The 20,097-nt window shown below is 49.4% G+C and overlaps 1 protein-coding gene across 2 annotated transcripts in view; it reads right to left on the bottom strand.

The window, feature by feature from the left end:
• Positions 1-20,097, bottom strand: part of LOC148433687 (1-phosphatidylinositol 4,5-bisphosphate phosphodiesterase gamma-1-like) — a 167,358-nt gene that overhangs the window by 48,442 nt on the left and 98,819 nt on the right. For both annotated transcript variants that reach the window (XM_088465836.1, XM_088465837.1), the window contains exons 7-15: positions 19,373-19,407; positions 17,744-17,816; positions 9,074-9,175; positions 8,148-8,266; positions 7,152-7,237; positions 4,931-5,051; positions 4,679-4,847; positions 4,461-4,580; positions 2,640-2,747 (exon numbers count right to left, since the gene is read on the bottom strand). In XM_088465836.1, the coding sequence (XP_088321962.1) occupies positions 2,640-2,747; positions 4,461-4,580; positions 4,679-4,847; positions 4,931-5,051; positions 7,152-7,237; positions 8,148-8,266; positions 9,074-9,175; positions 17,744-17,816; positions 19,373-19,407 (933 nt within the window). The remainder of the gene's footprint in view (positions 1-2,639; positions 2,748-4,460; positions 4,581-4,678; positions 4,848-4,930; positions 5,052-7,151; positions 7,238-8,147; positions 8,267-9,073; positions 9,176-17,743; positions 17,817-19,372; positions 19,408-20,097) is intronic.

Genomic DNA, 20,097 nt, shown 5'->3' with positions numbered 1-20,097 from the left:
GACTTGTTGTCTGGTTTAGAGGCTGGACGCCTTGTACTCCAAGCTTGCTTTTTGGGTCTGTTAGTCTTCCTGACAGCCGTCTGCTTGGGAAATGACTGGCTTTTAAGCCTAGTCTGTGCTCTGTAGGGCCAAAAGAAGGGAGTTCGGGAACCAGAGAGGACCGAGGCTGATGGCAGACGAGCCAACTTGGCCGCTGATAAAGTGTCCACGATCTTGTCTAGATCTGGGCCAAACAATACTTTCCCGTTGTAGGGTAAAACTTCCAGTCCCTTCTTAGAGTCCGCATCCACCCTCCAGAAACTGAGCTATAAGGACCTGCGCGCTGTGACAGCCGCGGCTGACACTCTGGAGGATAGCAAGCTGACATCCAGAGCTACCTCATTCATATAGGTAACCGAGTCACGTATCTTGCCCACCAGGGACAGCTGGTTCTTTGAAGCATCAGGAGACAGGGACTCCTCCAACAGATCTGCCCAGGATTCCACTGCCCTAGCTACCAAAGAGATAGCCATAGATGGTCTGGCCACTGCTCCTGACAAGGAGTAAATGGACTTTAGGCAGTTTTCCACCTTCCGGTCAGTTGAGTCCTTTAAGGACGCAATGGAAGGCATAGGTAAGGTTGCACTTCTGACCAAGCGTGTTACATGGGAGTCCACTACAGGAGGTGAAACCCATTTCTTGAAGTACTCCTCAGGAAAGGGGTATGCATTAACCAGATGTTTTTGCGGCTGGAACCGCCTTGCCGGAGCCTTCCACACCTCCTCCAGGTGATCCACTAGCTGATCTGACAGAGGGAAAATGGCTGAAGAACTTTAACCCTCTTAAACAAGGGGTGTTTAGATTTAACAGCTGGAGGAGTATCTTCCTCCTCAATGACCAACACCTTTTTTACTGCTCGGACCAGGCCCGGAATGTAAATACTGGACTTGTGCTGCTCATCCCTTGGGGATAGTTCCGAGTCAGACTCTGGAAGCACCCCATCATCCTCGGACGACCTGTCATTCTCGTCCACATAGGGATCTTGAGGAGACACAGAAGGCCTTTTTGCCAGCACCCTAGTTGTCCTACATAGTGAATCAGGGTCAGAGCCCGCAGACAGGATGACCTGAGACCCTTGTGGTACATTAACCACCTGCGGTGCCAACTGGATCTGTGGCATAGGAGCCAGAACCAGCAGTTGCTGTGAGGACCCCACTTGGTGGAGCATAGGGGGTACAACCATGCGAACCATAACTGTCTGCAGTGCCTGAGCAAAGCACGCCCACGGGGGTTCTTGCGCAGTTCCAAGGACCGAAGAAGACCTGGAGGGACATAACACCTGCCGCATAAACCCTCACGCAGAGAGAGAGAGAGAGAAACTGTTTGTGACCTAACCAGACCTGGACAGCAAGTCAGAGGTTAAACGGAAAAACAGTGTACAGCAATATTTTTAATAGAAAGTAAAGCAGACACATTCAGATGCTAGCAAACAGTCACAAACAATGCAGGAGAAAAACTCTGCACTACCTGGCACTTTAAATCAACCTTAAAATCAAAGAAGACTGAAAGGGTTAAAAGTGCTGCAAATCAACTTCATAACCAATAGGGTTAATGAAGGCTGAAACTGCATACCAGACCTGGTAATCAGAGTATGTAGGGGGACACAGGACACCAGCTGCTCACCGCTGCCTGGGAGCTGAAAATGGCCACCAAACGCTTGCTGGGGGGTGGTGCCTGCAGGAGGAGCATGGCTGTAGCATGGCCTGAGAGCGGAGCAAAGGCGCGCTGAGTGGGGGGGAGGGGCCGGCTGCTGTGCAAGCGTACCATCTCCCCCGGCCAGGCTGAGATCCGCCGGGCACTTCCTCCTCCAGAGCTCGGCGGTTATGTGTCCCTGGTGGCCTAGTGGACGCCGGGGTATGGGAGGCCGAGCGCCACTGCTGACCGGCGCCGGGCGTCCCCTACCCGGCGCTAACAGGTTGCCCTGTGGCGGTTCCCATCCAGGGATACCGCGCGCAGTTCCTTCAACTATCCTCCTGCCCCCCGCTGCTGCAGCCCTGGCAGCCGGCATGTCCCACTAGCAGGGACACGCCGCTTCCTGCCGAGACTCATGGCTCTGTGCCGGGACACGGCTCCGGCGATGGGATGGGGGTGTAGCAGCGGCGGTCCTGACTTCCGCTGCGAAGTCAGCCGGTCCAAACTTCAGGGGTTTCTTCTGATAGCCCCCCTTTGATACCCGGTGCTCCCCAACCTTCTCCGGCCGGGGCACCACACTAAACTGAGTAATGCCCTGGCTGGGTGGCGGGGTATGGAGGGAGACCAGTGCATCCTGGGGGAAAGAATTTATCTATAAGGTGCCTGATGCCTGCGTCATCCACCTGTGGACCCTAAGGAACCCGAAGTAGAAAGATAGATAGATAGATATTAGATAGATATATATGAGATAGATAGATAGATATTTATGAGATAGATGGATAGATAGATAGATATTTATGAGATAGATGGATAGATAGATATGAGATAGATAGATAGATAGATAGATAGATAGATAGATAGATAGATAATTAAGCATAGTTGACAATTTGCTGGAGAATGGAGATGCCGCCTAGTAACAGGGCTCCCAAAAGACTAAACTCTGGAGACCACCATTTTAGTGACCCCACCTCTTTAGGCTCCACCTCTTCTTCATCCTCATTAGACTGGTAACGTGAGGTCTCCTCAGAATAATAAATTTTGTTGCTCGTGAGAACAAAATAGTGCGGACTCCAGGTCTGTAGGAAAAAAACAAGTTTGAAAATTGAAAAAAGTTAAAATCCCAAAATAACACGGGGAGGGGCATCAAGGGACAAGCAGTGGTGTAGTAGTATACAGAAAGTGGGACCATTGGAGTATACAGTAGGCCATGTGCGGTTAGGAAGAGGACCATGTGTGGTTAGGAAGACAACAATGTGTGGAGAGGCAGAGGACCATGTACAGTGAGACACAGGACCATGTACAGTGAGGCACAGTACCATGTGCAGTGAGGCAGAGGACCATGGGTGGAGGCAGTGGACCATGTGTAGAGAGGCAGAGGACCATGTATAGAAAGGCAGAGGACCATGTGTGTAGAGGCAGAGGACCATGTGTAGAGAGGCAGAGGACCATGTGCAGAGAGGCTGAGGACCATGGGTGGAGACTTACAGGACCATGTGCAGTGAGGCAAGGGACCATGTGCAGAGAGGCAGAGGACCATGTGTGGTTAGGTAGAGGACCATGGCCCTCATTCAGAGGCGCTCGCAAGAAGCAAGCGCTCGTTCTGAATGAGGGCGGCCGCTTGTATTTTTAAGTGCGGCCTCCTGGTCGCTAGCTAAGCTGTGGGTTACCACCCACAGCTTTAGCGACCGACCAGGTTGATGGTCGCGATGGTCAAGACCATCGCGACCATCGGGGCTTGCGATGAGACCCTAAGGTTGTATCTCGGCAACCGCAAGCCCCAAGGAGCTTCCCCACTGACATCACTGCTGATGTCAGTGCGGCCGCCCACAAAACGGCAGGCATTCCTTAAGAAATGCCTCAGTTTGTGAAACCACCCCCCTGCCATGCCTACAAAATGGGCCGAGCTGTCAATCAACATCGACAGCTGGCCCTTTTGTAGTGAGCTCCGGAGCGAGAGAATTTCTCTCTCTTTCCAGGTCTTGCGCACGCGCAGTGCGGCCGCTGCGCGTGTGCAGGGCCTAAACATCGACCCGGTTGCGAGCGCTCAGCGTTTGCGACCGGGTTTGAATGAAGGCCCATGTGTGTAGAGGCAGAGGACCATGTAAGTAGAGGCAGAGGACCATGTGTGGAGAGGCAAAGAACCATGTGTGGTAAGGCAGAGGATCATGTGTGAAGGGCAGAGGACCATGTGTGGTTAGGTAGAGGACCATGTGTGGTGAGACAGAGGACCATGTAAGTAGAAGCAGAGGACCATGTGTGGAGAGGAAGAGAACCATGTGTGGTAAGGCAGAGGATCATGTGTGAAGGGCAGAGGACCATGTGTGGTTAGGTAGAGGACCATGTGTGGTGAGGCAGATAACCATGTAAGTAGAAGCAGAGGACCATGTGGGGAGAGGCAGAGAACCATGTGTGGTAAGGCAGAGGATCATGTGTGAAGGGTAGAGGACCATGTGTGGTGAGGCAGAGAACCATGTGTGGTAAAGCAGAGGATCATGTGTGAAGGGTAGAGGACCATGTGTGGTGAGGCAGAGGACCATGTAACTAGAGGCAGAGGACCATGTAAGTAGAGGCAGAGGAACATGTGTGATAAGGCAGAGGATCATGTGTGAAGGGCAATGGACCATTTGTAGACCATTGACATCATGGGAAAATCCCAATAATATAATTAGAACTTATACTATATAAACGTCTGTATGAAAGAGAGTATGATGTACAATGGTCAATGAACCACCATAAGACACAGAAGTCAGAATCAGTGTTGCGATCGCCTCATTTAGAGGTACACCTACATGGTCGATGGGGTCCTCTAGGAACAGGATGCCGTTCTTGATGGAGTTACTGATGTCGTTCTCAGAATAGCTGGCTGTAGACACCTCTTCATACAGGTTACCCTCCACCAGCTTCTTGTGCTAAAGGAAGAGGCAACAAGAGGAGCAGCAGTCTCCGGTCAGTACATGCTCTTCACGTGTAACGCGCCAGACATCAGTTCATTCAGTAAGAACTTTACCTTAATGAGGATCTTCTTCTTCAGCTGATTAGGTGATGGCAGTTCGTCTGCATTGATATCCACCGGTTTAGTGAGCAGCATGTCCCCAAACACCTTCTTGAAGTAATAGGCCATGTTCCTCTGCTGCATGACGCTGCAGTGGTCCTCAATGGACAGGATGACCGGGTACCTGGGGAGAAGCAGATAGCACTGTCATCTTCACGTCTTAGGGAGACAGTAACGCTAATGACACGCACATCGCAGGCTCCTTACTCGGAGGTGATGAAGGCATGGTCCTTGATGGTGTAGAGGACATCTAGAAACTTGATCTTTGAGGTCAGCGTGTGCCCGTGATAGATGATGGGCAGGTCGTCAGGCCCGTCCCAGCAGTCCACTGGTTAATAATCGGCATAGGTGAAAAGAAAGACGTTTTATTTGGTGGCTGAGCTCATGAGCATGTCATTAGCATAGAGTGTAACTGGTTTCTTATAGATGTGTCTTCATGCACCTAATGCAGAAAGACAATTATCCTCCCAGCATGTGAGAGGAAACCAGAGCACCTGACAGCCAGGAAGGGACCAGAGCACCTGACAGCCAGGAAGGGACCAGAGCACCTGACAGCCAGGAAGGGACCAGAGCACCTGACAGCCAGGAAGGGACCAGAGCACCTGACAGCCAGGAAGGGACCAGAGCACCTGACAGCCAGGAAGGGACCAGAGCACCTGACAGCCAGGAAGGGACCAGAGCACCTGACAGCCAGGAAGGGACCAGAGCACCTGACAGCCAGGAAGGGACCAGAGCACCTGACAGCCAGGAAGGGACCAGAGCACCTGACAGCCAGGAAGGGACCAGAGCACCTAACTGACAGCCAGGTAGGGACCAGAGCACCTAACTGACAGACAGGTAGGGACCAGAGCACCTGACAGCCAGGTAGGGACCACAGCCAGCGCTGAGCAGTAGCAGTGGCCTGTGTTTCACTACACAAGGACAGTACGTGAATATCTATGTTGGACTTTTATTTTTAGACCTGCTAGGAATCCTGATCTAAGTTGAATATTATTTATACCATGATCATATATTTTTCTACACTGAGTTTTTTTTTTATCATCATTTGATAATTTTTTCTGTTTGTGTTATAAGAAATGGGGATGGGTACGGGATGCTGGCACTTCGGATTCTGGTGGTCAGAATCCCGACACCGGCATCCTGACAGGGTTAGTATTCCGACACCTGTCAGTAGGCATCCTAACCCTTCCCCTCTCCCTACCCCTCCCTCCCCGGTGCCTGAACCTAACCTCCCCCAGTGCCTAACCCTCCCCCTGGTGCCTAACCCCAACCCTCCCCCAGTGCCTAACCCTCTCCCTGGCCTGGTGCCTAACCCTAACCTTCCCCCTGGTGCCTAAACCTAACCCTCCCCCTAGTGCCTAACCCTAACCTTCCCCCTAGTGCCTAACACTAACCTTCCCCCTAGCGCCTAACCCTAACCTTCCCCCTAGTGCCTAACTCTAACCCTCCCCCTAGTGCCTAACCCTCCCCCTAGTGCCTAACCCTAACTCTCCCCCTGGTGCCTAACCTTGACCTTCTCCCTAGTGCCTAACCCTCCCCCTGGTGCCTAAACCTAACCCTCCCCCTGGTGCCTAAATCTAACCCTCCCCCTAGTGCCTAAACCTAACTCTCCCCCTGGTGCCTAAACCTAACCCTCCCGCTAGTGCCTAACCCTGACCTTCTCTCTAGTGCCTAACCCTCCCCTTAGTGCCTAACCCTAACCCTGCCCCTGGTGCCTAACCCTAACCCTCCCCCTAGCGCCTAACCCTCCCCCAAGTGCCTATCCCTAACTTTCTCCCTGGTGCCTAAACCTAACCCTCTCCCTGGTGCCTAAACCTAACCCTCCCGCTAGTGCCTAACCCTGACCTTCTCCCTAGTGTCTAACCCTCCCCCTGGTGCCTAACCCTAACCCTCTCCCAAGTGCCTATCCCAATCCTCCCCCTGGTGCCTAAACCTAACCCTCCTCCTAGTGCCTAAACCTAACCCTCCCCCAAGTGCCTATCCCTAACCCTCCCCCAAGTGCCTAACCCTGACCCTCCCCCAAGTGCCTATCCCTAACTCTCCCCCTAGTGCCTAACCCTAACCTTCCCCCTAGTGCCTAATCCTCCCCCAAGCGTCTAACCCTAACCCTCCCCCTGGTGCCTAACCCGGACCTTCTTCCAAGTGCCTAACCACTAACTTTAACGCTAACCCTCCCCCATGCCCCGCTACTTAACTTCAGTATTCTGCTGGTCGGGATGCGGGTGCTGGATTCTGACACGTGTCGGGATTCCGGTGTCGGCATTCTGATCGCCAGAATCCCCGCGGTCAGGATATTGACCCATTTTTTTTTCCAGCTCATATTCTCCAATTAGCAGCATTGCAGGTAGTTATTATCCCCTTCTGCATTCTTCTGGTGGAAATAGAGTATCTGCTGAGGCCAGAGGACATTCACATCTACGTTACTTACACTCAATGCAGCGACAGCCCATGCGCAGGCAGCGGGCGTACGCCTCTAGGGAGGACTCACTGGAGAACTGGTCACCTGTAAGATACCTGTGAATGGAACAGCAGAGACATGTATAGTGAGGGTGAGCACTATGCATGCTTTATGTCTTACATTGTCATGGTAATAAATAAGTACATCTACTATTGCACATTAATATATAATGCAAAGCTTGAGTATGTACCTGAAGCCAAACTTATAGATAATTAAATGTATCCGTTATGTCACAATGATTATATCTACTACCCCTCTGCAAATATATGGAGCCTCAATTTTCTAGCTCTCTGGAATAGGGAAACAAAGGAGGAAGGGAGGGGGGTGGAGTGCAGACGACTAAACCAGAGACGTGCAGTCAGGGTAGACAGGGGAGACGCAAGATGAGGCAGCAACAGCTCGGCCTCACTTCTGTATAGTCAGGCACTGCTTGCAGATCAGGGGGCAGGGCCACACCACGGGCAGGAAGTTGCACAGAAAGAGAGCTAATAGAGGCATGCCTCTGAGTATGGGGGCATGCCTTGAGCACTGATGGACACCTTGGATGTGTCATGTGACCGGGAAGTGCACTGCAGTGTTTAGAGATCGGAGCTCAGTCAGCAGCAGCAAGAGAAGACACAGTGATGCAGGTAGGAGAATCAATGGACAAATGAAGCTCTATTCCACAGCTTCTCAAACTCGGTCCTCAGGACCCCAAACAGTGCATGTTTTCCATGTCTCCACACTGAATCAAGTGAAATAATTAGCTCCACCTGTGGACCATTTAAAATGTGTCAGTGAGTAATGATTACACCTATGCACCTGCTGGGTGACCTGCAAAACATGAACTGTGTGGGGTCCTGAGGACCGAGTTTGAGAACCACTGCTCTATTCTGCTACCTGCACAATAATATCCATCTCCGAAGCAATACATGGACATGTCAGAACCAGTCATGTTCAGCATGTTCTCCATAGGGTCTATCTTACGTGTTGTGTGAGGACGAGATCCAGTACTGGGACAGGGGGTAGTTCATCTCCTCCGGCACCACACTGTCATACTTGGAATCCATGATCGCATTTTCTTTAGAGAAGAGATACGTCAGGAACTGAGGGTGCAGAAACACACTGTGACCACCAGAGAGCACTAGACCTGATCAACAGAGACCTTCATCTTTCCAGCGCACACAATCTCATCGCCTACACAGCTGCATGCTTCTCTACTAACACACAGTTGGGGGAGATGTATCAAGCCTTGGAGAGATAAAGCCTCTGTCATTTACCTAGTACGGTCTTTGAAATGACAGCTGATTGGTTGCTTTCGGTACTCTCCAATGCTTGATACATCTTCCCTGTAAGAGGTATTACTAACACTAAGGGGTCTATTTACTAAGCAGTGTTAGGAGACAGAGTGAAAAGTGATAAGAAAGTGATAAGGTGCCAGATAAGGTTCCCAATTGCACTCTTTCAATAAAACAGTTTTCTAGGTGCACCTCAGCCAATGTACTAAACACCTCTCTGTCCCTTCACCTTCATAACTAATATAAGTCATAAATCCGGATAAACCAAGTGGTATTTTAGGAGGAAACATTTAAATGAATGAAGGGGAGAGGCCTGAAGTTGTGGGAAGTTGGAAAGTGACGCTTCACCTGGCGCATTTAGGTGGATCCGCAAACCAGCAAAGTTACCGTACCTGATTTGCCGATTGCTATGAATTAGGCACAAAAACAAGGGAGCATTGGGCGTCTGCACTTTCTACACTTCATAAATGAGCCCAAATCCATAGCAACCAATCAGACACTTGCTTTCATTTTCTGACCTGCACTGCACTGATGAAACCTGACATCTGATTGGCTAAAAATTTTTTTTTTGCTGATTTGCACCTTATCATATCTACAGAAGGGTCAGATAATCACCTCATCCAGCTGCAGCACCGGCTCCGATATCTCCCCGTCTGTGTCCCGCAGGTAACCGCACAGGAAATCCCTGACCTTACCAAGGTCACTCGCCCAGGCTTCCTGGTAACAGAGGAACAACATCCCAATATCAGACATTTGTGACATGTGATATGATACCATGAATGGCCCTGACCTGCCCTCACATCTGCTCCTCTGTATAACAGTGGGCACCACACAATTTGTTTTAAATTCATATTTAATATCACATTGGTTTGGTAACAAAGGCCCTGATTCAGAGCCAGACGATCTGACAGAGCGCTCGCTCTGAATCAGGGCCGTCCTTCTCTTTTTTTAGAGCGGCCTCCTGGCCGCTCGCATAGCTGTGGGTGACCACCCACAGCTATAGCGAGCGGCCAAAAAGATGGTCTCGATGGTCGAGACCATCGGGCTTGCGACGAGACCCTTGTGGTAGGGTCTCGTTGCCGCAAGCCCTGGAGTGCTTTCGGCTCTATCAGAGCCGAAGGCACTCCCACTGACATCACTTGTGATGTCAGTGGGGCCGGCCCCAGACGGTAGGCGTTCCCAAAGGAACGCCTCCGTCTGGGCAGCCACGCCCCTGTCACTCACCTTCGACAGCACGTCCCCTTTGGTACGAGACCCATAGCGACGGCTTGGCCGTCGCTATCCGGGTCTCGCGCATGCGCACGACGGAGCCGGGTCCGTCGTGCGCATGCGCACTGGGCCAACATCGACCTGCTTGCAAGCGCTCAGCTGAATCAGGCCCACTGTACAACAAATTAATACTTTTAATTTGTTTCCTTTCTAAAAATAGTCATACATTACTAATTTGAGGTCAAGAAAAACTAAAATGATTTCAGAATGTTTTTACTAGCTCTATTTTTTGAGCTACACTACTTGCACTATACTGTATGTACATTAGTAATATAGTCATAGTGAAAAGCTATTTTAAAATAAACTGATATTTTCTTGATAGAAAATAAATAACAGTTGTTTTATTTCAATCAATCACAAAAAAAGAACACAAAACGAAACAAACATACAGCATAGGAAACAAACATACAGCATAGGAAACAGACATACAGCATAGGAAACATACATACAGCATAGGAAACAAACATACAGCATAGGAAACATACATACAGCATAGGAAACAGACATACAGCATAGGAAACACACATACAGCCTAGGAAACAAACATACAGTATAGGAAACAAACATACAGCATAGGTAACAAACATACAGCATAGGAAACAAACATACAGCATAGGAAACAGACATACAGCATAGGTAACAAACATACAGCATAGGTAACAAACATACAGCATAGGAAACAAACATACAGCATAGGAAACACACATACAGCATAGGAAACAAACATACAGCATAGGAAACAGACATACAGCATAGGAAACAGACATACAGCATAGGAAACACACATACAGCATAGGAAACAGACATACAGCATAGGAAACAAACATACAGCATAGGAAACACACATACAGCATAGGAAACACACATACAGCATAGGAAACAAACATACAGCATAGGAAACACACATACAGCATAGGAAACAAACATACAGCATAGGAAACACACATACAGCATAGGAAACAGACATACAGCATAGGAAACAGACATACAGCATAGGAAACAGACATACAGCATAGGAAACAAACATACAGCATAGGAAACAGACATACAGCATAGGAAACAGACATACAGCATAGGAAACAGACATACAGCATAGGAAACAAACATACAGCATAGGTAACAAACATACAGCATAGGAAACAGACATACAGCATAGGAAACACACATACAGCATAGGAAACACACATACAGCATAGGAAACATACATACAGCATAGGAAACAAACACACAGCATAGGAAACAAACATACAGCATAGGAAACAAACATACAGCATAGGAAAGTACTATGTAATATAGTGGCCTATACATGGGGGTGCTTTCTCTTTGCTTGTCGCTTGTCCTCCTCTTCTGGGGCCTCTCTTGTCACTGTCACCTCCCCTGATATCTTTGTTCCATTGCTGAGATGTCTTGGTGGAATCGCTCCCTATGCTGTCACTCAGTGCACCTCAGTTATCTTGTGTGGGTAATCCCGTGAATCGCATATATTTGAATAGGGGAGGGGACAAATAACTGATTCATTTAATTGGGTCATTAGGCCCCGCCCCCTCTGCGCGGAACGCAGATTGCTGGTAAGATTCTTTCCATTCTGCCCACTTCACTAGGAATACCCCTACATCGTCATACATGGGCTATATCTCGGGACTCAGATAACTGAGAGATTTAAATGTCATATTCATTGCGGAAATCAATTAGAAGTAACTATTTTCACATCGGAAACATTTTCATTGTTGTGCAGTGTAATCAGACATTAACTTTGTCATCTGGTGAAAAAAAAAAAAGGGAAAAAAGGGAATTCATTTTTATTTTTTTAACCCATCTGCTTGTGAACTGGAGACTTAAGCTGACATGTATAAAAGTCAGATTGAAAAGCAATCTGACCAATCACTACCCCCGCCGCTAGCGCTATATAAGGATGGTATTGTGCCGCTGTAGCCTATGGGCTACACTTTGCAAAACTAACCGGGAAAGGATTCTTCAGTAGACCTCTCGCATGCCCAGTATTCCCGAGAGAGGGGTGAAGAGACCATCGCAGGGACAAGTTTCTTACGGAAGCCCCGGGGGTAGATGTACTAAGTCCTGAAAAGTGATAAATTGGAGAGTGATAAATTACCAGCCATCCAGCTCTTAACTGTCATATTACAGGCCATTTGAAAAATGACAGTTAGGAGCTGACTGGTTGGTTGTTTATCACTCTCCAGTCCCTTTGTATGCAATTTAACACATTCCGGGGCTGATACTGCATACTGCAATGCAATCATGGGTGCTAATATCGTACCCAGATTGCATTCATATGCAATTATTGATAAATAGGCCCCTAAATCACAACCCAGACTGAGAGTTATATAGTGGGAGGAGCAGGGTCCCCCAGCAGCACAGAGTATATCAAGAGATGAGTGATGTGTTAGTGAGGACAGGGCTGCATATGACAGGGGCAGTGACATGATGTGAGGAGGGGAATGGAGGCAGCAGGAGGCCACAGACTGAGAGTTATATAGTGGGAGGAGCAGGGTCTCCAGCAGCACAGAGTATATCAGGAGATGAGTGATGTGTAAGTGAGGACAGGGCTGTATGTGACAGGGGCAGTGACATGATGTGAGGAGGGGAATGGAGGCAGCAGGAAGCCACAGACTGAGAGTTATATAGCGGGAGGAGCAGGGTCCCCAGCAGCACAGAGTATATCAGGAGATGAGTGATGTGTTATTGAGGACAGGGCTGCATGTGACAGGGGCAGTGACATGATGTGAGGAGGGGAATGGAGGCAGCAGGAAGCCACAGACTGAGAGTTATATAGTGGGAGAAGCAGGGTCCCCCAGCAGCACAGAGTATATCAGGAGATGAGTGATGTGTTATTGAGGACAGGGCTGCATGTGACAGGGGCAGTGACATGATGTGAGGAGGGGAATGGAGGCAGCAGGAAGCCACAGGCTGAGAGTTATATAGTAGGAGGAGCAGGGTCCCCAGCAGCAGAGAGCATATCAAGAGATGAGTGAAGTGTCAGTGAGGACAGGGCTGTATGTGACAGGGGCAGTGACAGGATGTGAGGAGGGGAATGGAGGCAGCAGGAGGCCACATACTGAGCGTTATATAGTGGGCAGAGCAGGGTCCCCAGCAGCACAGAGCATATCAGGAGATGAGTGATGTGTCAGTGAGGACAGGGCTGCATGTGACAGGGGCAGTGACATGATGTGAGGAGGGGAATGCAGGCAGCAGGGAGCCACAGACTGATAGTTATTCAGTGGGCGGAGCAGGGTCCCCAGCAGCACAGAGTATATCAGGAGATAAGTGATGTGTCAGTGAGGACAGGGCTGCATGTGACAGGGTCAGTGACAGGATGTGAGGAGGGGAATGGAGGCAGCAGGGAGCCACAGAATTATATAGTGGGAGGAGCAGGGTCCCCAGCAGAACAGAGTATATCAGAGGATGAGTGATGTGTTAGTGAGGACAGGGCTGCATGTGACAGGGGCAGTGACATGATGTGAGGAGGGGAATGGAGGCAGCAGGAGGCCACAGACTGAGAGTTATATAGTGGGAGGAGCAGGGTCTCCAGCAGCACAGAGTATATCAGGAGATGAGTGATGTGTAAGTGAGGACAGGGCTGTATGTGACAGGGGCAGTGACATGATGTGAGGAGGGGAATGGAGGCAGCAGGAAGCCACAGACTGAGAGTTATATAGTGGGAGGAGCAGGGTCCCCAGCAGCACAGAGTATATCAGGAGATGAGTGATGTGTTATTGAGGACAGGGCTGCATGTGACAGGGGCAGTGACATGATGTGAGGAGGGGAATGGAGGCAGCAGGAAGCCACAGACTGAGAGTTATATAGTGGGAGAAGCAGGGTCCCCCAGCAGCACAGAGTATATCAGGAGATGAGTGATGTGTTATTGAGGACAGGGCTGCATGTGACAGGGGCAGTGACATGATGTGAGGAGGGGAATGGAGGCAGCAGGAAGCCACAGGCTGAGAGTTATATAGTAGGAGGAGCAAGGTCCCCAGCAGCACAGAGCATATCAAGAGATGAGTGAAGTGTCAGTGAGGACAGGGCTGTATGTGACAGGGGCAGTGACAGGATGTGAGGAGGGGAATGAAGGCAGCAGGAGGCCACATACTGAGCGTTATATAGTGGGCAGAGCAGGGTCCCCAGCAGCACAGAGCATATCAGGAGATGAGTGATGTGTCAGTGAGGACAGGGCTGCATGTGACAGGGGCAGTGACATGATGTGAGGAGGGGAATGGAGGCAGCAGGGAGCCACAGAATTATATAGTGGGAGGAGCAGGGTCCCCAGCAGAACAGAGTATATCAGAGGATGAGTGATGTGTTAGTGAGGACAGGGCTGCATGTGACAGGGGCAGTGACATGATGTGAGGAGGGGAATGGAGGCAGCAGGAAGTCACAGACAGTTATACAGTGGAAGGAGCAGGGTCCCCAGCAGCACAGAGTAGTGATATGAAGGCCTCATACACTACTGTTCGCAACTGTGATTACGCACGCAATTGGGCAATTGTTTCGTTCTGCGTACGCAGCGCGTGAATCGGCCGCTGTAATCGCAGAGATTACACAGACCCATCGCAGAGTGATTGACAGGAACTGCCATTTGTGGGAGGTGACGGGGGGGCAGGGGGAATCAGGATAACGCATGCGTACCAGTGCGTTTGAACGCCGTTGCAGGGGCATGCATAAATTGACCACTGCGATGCCATATGCAGTCTGATGACTCAAAATGTGCGATGAGGTTAGCAATTGCTGAGTAACGTCAGGGCTTGTGCAGTGTGCGTGAGGCTGCGATGGTGCTCGATTGTACCAATGGTTTTGCAGTCTTGCTAAACATTACGGATGTGTGCTAAGTAAAGTGGGCGTCCTTGTGTAGTGCTGCAACGGGATAGCGATCGCAATGGATTAGCATACTGTCGCAGTTAAACTATTGCATATGCAGTTGCGATCAGTAGTACATCAAGCCCAGAGTCTCCAGATTAAAATTTAAAACAAAAAGAAGGCATGTGGCAATTTTCTGCAGACGGCATCTGATGTCAGCGTTATCCCTGTATGAAGGAACACTGAACCCCATGTATAGATTCTGCATCTGGAGTACACATGTGATAACTGAGGATTGTGGTACAGGCGTCACCCATGTGTAGTGAGCAAGATACATGACATAATAAACAACACGTGTCAACTCAATGGTGCTGATCAACTTTGCACAAAGCCAACACAAAGTATTACAATTAGAAACAGACCAGTGATGTATTAATATAGCTGAAGCCTTATATGGAATAAACACGACAGCAGTAGTCTCATACCAGAATAGCGTGTTCCCCAGCACAGAGGCGAGTGCCTTCATATAAACCAGCATTTCATCTACAGTACATATGATAAACCTCATGCTATCCGGAAACTCTTCCCTAGAAGATGAAACTGTTGACTGCACGCTACACACAGCCATGGCCGCCATTTTGTGGACTGAGCAAATGTTCAAACAGGCGTTACTGACCGTAAATGAGCTGAAGAGCTGCCTCCGGGCGCAGGCAATCATTGTACTATAAGCGCGATGGGTGATCCTATGGTATCCGGTCAGGTAGTCGACATTCAGGTCGACACCATACTGTCCACTGTCAGAATGCCGATATGGTCAATAGGTCAACAACCAATATGCAGACATACAATTAGGTTGGCACAGTTAAAATTTTGACAATTCAGAGTGTTCGACATTTAACATGTTGACACCAGAATGTCGACATGTTTTTTTGTTGATTTTTAGGGTTAGGTTTAGGGTTAGACTTAGGGTTAGGGGGTTAGCTGTAAGGTTATGACAAAATTAGCACATAAAATATATGCCGACATTCTGGTGTCAACATGTTAATTGCCGACATTCTGTCGAAATGTTAACATTGTCTATTTAATTGACAGCCATATTGGTTGTCAACATATTGTCCACGGCAATATCCTGACTGTCGACATTCAGAACCTGTCAGCATTCTGGTGTGGACATTTGGACTGTCGATCTTCTAAATGTTGACTAGACATACCAAACACACAGGGCCTGATTCAGAGCCGCTCGTAAGCGGCCGCTCGTTCGCTCCGGGCGATGTTCGCACATCTGCGCATGCGTATAGGTTGTAATGCGCATGCGCCAACCAGTCAGTGCAGTCGGAAATCGTGTGCTCGCAAAATAGAGAATGCCTGCTAATTTGAGTGACAGAATGAGGCATTTGTGGGTGGTAACAGGGGAAGGTGCTTGAAAACGGGGAGTGGAGATCCGAACGCAGGCGTGCCAAACGGTCAAAACAAGTGTTTTAAGGGTGTGCATAATTAACAAAGCAGCGTCATCGACCACGTCACTTGGTTGTCTTTTAGTCTGAACTGCTCGCATGATAGCGGTAGGAAAATGCTACCACAAGAATAGCGAGCAGTTCATACGCCTTTCGATGTACTCGATTAATCACATAAATAGCGGAGATGACGTATGATGCGAGTGGCCAGGGGGCGTTTTTTTCAAAATAGTGAGCGCATGTTTCGTTGGCTCGTTCAGACATAGAGGCGTCAACAGACCGCAAAGAGCGAGCGCTTAATTTAAATATACGGCCCCTTTTTTAGAACGACCGTCCGCAAATAGCGTCCGGCTCTGAATCAGGCCCCCAATCCTATAAGTTCCATCATAGGACAACAGAGGGTAATCATTTTGGTAAAATCTAATGGCCATTCTGCCCTCTCAAGGACTGGAATCTTGTTTCCAGTCCTTATCCACAGATGCCTGAGAGCTGCTGTCAGCTGGTCGGTATAGCGCATGGTCGGTACGGCGCATGGTCGGTATAGCACATGGGGGGAGATGTAAGAAGCCCAGAAGCGATATAAGCGCACGTTAGGCGCTATGCACCCCTGTCATTATCGGCGCTGCTGCCACAAGATAGCAGCGCCGATAGCCTGGGCCATGTACGAACGTTCAGATCGACTAACCGTTCGGGCCGCTGTAGCTGTCATTATCGATAGCTACAGCCTGGCGCTGCCCTATCTCCACTGCTGCCTGCTCCAGGCTGCACGCGGGGATCTCACGATACAAGCGAGATCCTGCACATGCTCAGTCAAGCCGGCCGGGACAGAGACACAGGGCATCAGCACTAGGCTGATGCGCTGTGGTCTCTAGCGGGTAGAGCCGGAGGGGGGGAGTTAATGCTCCCCCTCTCCGGCCGATGAGATGTTCTTACATCTCATCGGTAGTGCTTCCTGCTTCGCCTCGGTAAAGAGGCGAGGCAGGAAGCGTTATAGCTGCACGGTAAGTATCATACATCTAGCCCATGGCGTTACCCGCTAGAGACCACAGCGCGTCAGCCTAGTGCTGACGCGCTGTGTCAGTCCCGGCCGGCTCCACTGAGCATGCGCGGGATCTCTCAAGTATCGCGAGATCCCCGTGTGCAGCCTGGAGCTGGCAGCCGCCGCAGCAGGGACAGAGCTGTCCCTGCTGTGGGTATGGGCTAGCGCCAGGCTGTAGCTGTCGATGACGACAGCTACAGCGGGCCGAACGGTCAGGCGATCTGACCGTTCATACACGGCCCATGCTAACGGCGCTGCTATCTTGTGCTATGCGCCCCTGTCATTTACCGCCCAGACCCATGATCATACATCGGGGAGAAGCGTTATCAGCGCACATGACGTGCGCTGATACTGCTTCTGGGCTTCATACATCTCCCCCATGATCTGTATAGCGCATGGTCTGTATAACGCGTGGTCGGAATAGCGCGTGGTCGGTATAGCGCACGGTCTGTATAGCGCACGGTCTGTATAGCGCACGGTCTGTATAGCACATGGTCTGTATAGCATATGGTCTGTATAGCGCGTGGTCGGTATAGCACATGGTCTGTATAGCGCGTGGTCGGTATAGCGCATGGTCTGTATAGCATATGGTCTGTATAGCGCGTGGTCGGTATAGCACATGGTCTGTATAGCGCATGCTTTGTATAGCACATGGTCTGTATAGCGCATGGTCTGTATAGCGCACGGTCTGTATAGCACATGGTCTGTCCCCACCTTCTGGTCATACTGAAGGAAGCGCTGAAAGTCGTACAGTGAGATTTGGCACAGCGACGGGCGATCCACATTTCTGCAGCAAAAGAGAAAGTGCGTCAGGATGAGGCTTACAACAAATTAAATATTACATTTTAATTTTAGCGCAAATTCACTGAAGGCAGCAAATGTGCGCAAACAGCAAATACAATTCTATTCCTTGCGTGGAGGGAAAATCATACTTGACGACTTTCTGGCAGCAGGGGTTGTAGCAGCGACAATAGTTGGCAGTGTAGCGGTGGCGTGGTGGTGCGATGGCGTCATCGCATCCCCCCCCACTATACAATGCCGAGATTGCCACTATTGTAAAGATGGGGGTGGGGCTGCAATGATGCAATCAGCGGGAATAGAGTCACTGACCCCCCGGACCGCCCACTTTCACTCGGTAAGAGGGAGGGTGCCGGGGGGTTTTGGGGTGTTGATGTACGGGTGGCGAGTGGCAACCGGTCCTGCAGACTCGCCCTGTCTTGTGTGGCCGGGAGCACAACCCAATTTTCGGGAGCCTCCAGGTCAGGGGTTTTCAACATACCGCCCTCTGGCTGCTGTGGAACTAAACATCCCAGCATGCCCTGCCACAGTTTTGCTATTAGGGCATGCTAAAACTGAGGCAGGGCATGCTGGGTAGTGTAGTTCCACAGCAGCTGGCGTTCCGCATGTTGAATACCCCTGTTCTAGCTGGATATGCCGCAGAAATCGGTATAAGGTGTCATATAATGAAATATAATCTCTTATTGCCACTTATAGCTGCAATAAGAAATTCACCAGGATTTACCATAGCTCAAACCCAGGGATCCCGGTGATGTGTTAGAAGCAGAGTAATTGCTAATGTAATCATTTTAATTCCGGGTTCAGGACCCAGCTGAGCTACAGCACACGTGCGGATTGCTGATTGCATATGTGTGCCAAGCAAAGTATTGCCCATATAGGCTATAAAGGCTAACGCCATCGGAAGATGGGGCCGATCAGCTATCAGGGGGAAGTTACAGAAGTCTTCACATTCCAGAGCAAGGTAAATTTGGCACTAGCAGCCCCCATAGTAATGTATGGAGGCTGCTTTTGTCTTCGAAAATGGGGGAGCGGAGATATCTGCTGAAGCTGGACCGCTCCTGTGTTACCATCCACTAGGGCATAGAGGGGGAATAAATATTTGTGGAGAGCGTAGCGAGCCACCATGCCCGAAGCGTGGCGAGCGCAGCGAGCCTGCGAGGGGACACTTTTGGTCCCCCGTTAGTATCCCCGCCCCTCCCCCTTTCAGGCCGGGTCACGTGGGTGTGACGTCACAGGTCCATCTGCGCTGTATGGTCTAGTCCTAACCATCTGCTGTGGTCCCTCATACATACATACATTCAGGGAATGTGTTGGTAGCCCCCCAAAATAGGTGTTTTCAGGCGATATCCCACCATTTTATTTTTATAAATATTCCCCTAAATGTTACATTTTCTTATATATAAAAACAAAAATCCTATGGAAAATATACAGTCCTTCTGTGGTATCCAGTAAAATATATTTAGCGTTCTCTTGGCCTCCTTATTGGTGTGTGCCCTTTTTGAACAGGGAAGTATAACTCGTGATGGGTACAGATCTCTGACTCACCGTAAGGGGAACGATAACTCCAGCTGCTCAATGATCTACAAACAAAAAATAAGACATATCATTTCATCATGTACTTTTTCAATATACATTTTTTCTCTACAGAATTAAAATAAATGGCGTTACAACCCCCAATGGGTTTATCTGGAGGCTAGCTGCCAGGGATAAATGTGATGCTGTGGAACTACATATCCCAGCAGTTTAAGAATGCACGAATAGAAAAACTGCGACAGGCCATGCTGGTATGTGTAGTTCCACAGCAGCTGTGGGGAAGAATGTTGAGTTCCCCTGCTCTATGAAGTCCATGTTGCTACTGTCTGGAATAATTTGCACATTAAAATTTATCTTCTGTTGTCCAAGTTTGTTACTGAAAAATCCCGTCCGCTTTATCGCTTTTATTGCAGAAACGCTGAAGTTCCATTACAAAGTTTTCTAACATCAGATCTTCTCTAAGAAATTGTGAAACATTATCCTGGACAAGAATGAAATGAGTGTTCTGCATTCATATGTATACACATATTATCAGTAGTCGAATGACTGGGCTCTGTCTATGGGATCTGTGTTTGGTATTGGGAAAAACCATAGACCCCCCTCAGGTGCGTCGTCCGTCCACCAGAACTCTTGCAGTGGCCAGAGTCCAATTCTATCTCCTACGCACCAATAAACAGTCCCACTGTCCCTGGCAGCAACACAATATCCTATTGTCCGTGAAAATAAATTAACATTTC

The sequence above is a fragment of the Taudactylus pleione genome, unplaced genomic scaffold (genome assembly GCF_031769625.1).
Source record: "Taudactylus pleione unplaced genomic scaffold, aTauple2 ptg002172l, whole genome shotgun sequence".
Classification (NCBI taxonomy): Eukaryota; Metazoa; Chordata; class Amphibia; order Anura; family Myobatrachidae; genus Taudactylus; species Taudactylus pleione.
The sequence above is the reverse complement of the archived record's forward strand: the minus strand, read 5'-3'. Positions and strand labels throughout refer to the sequence as shown.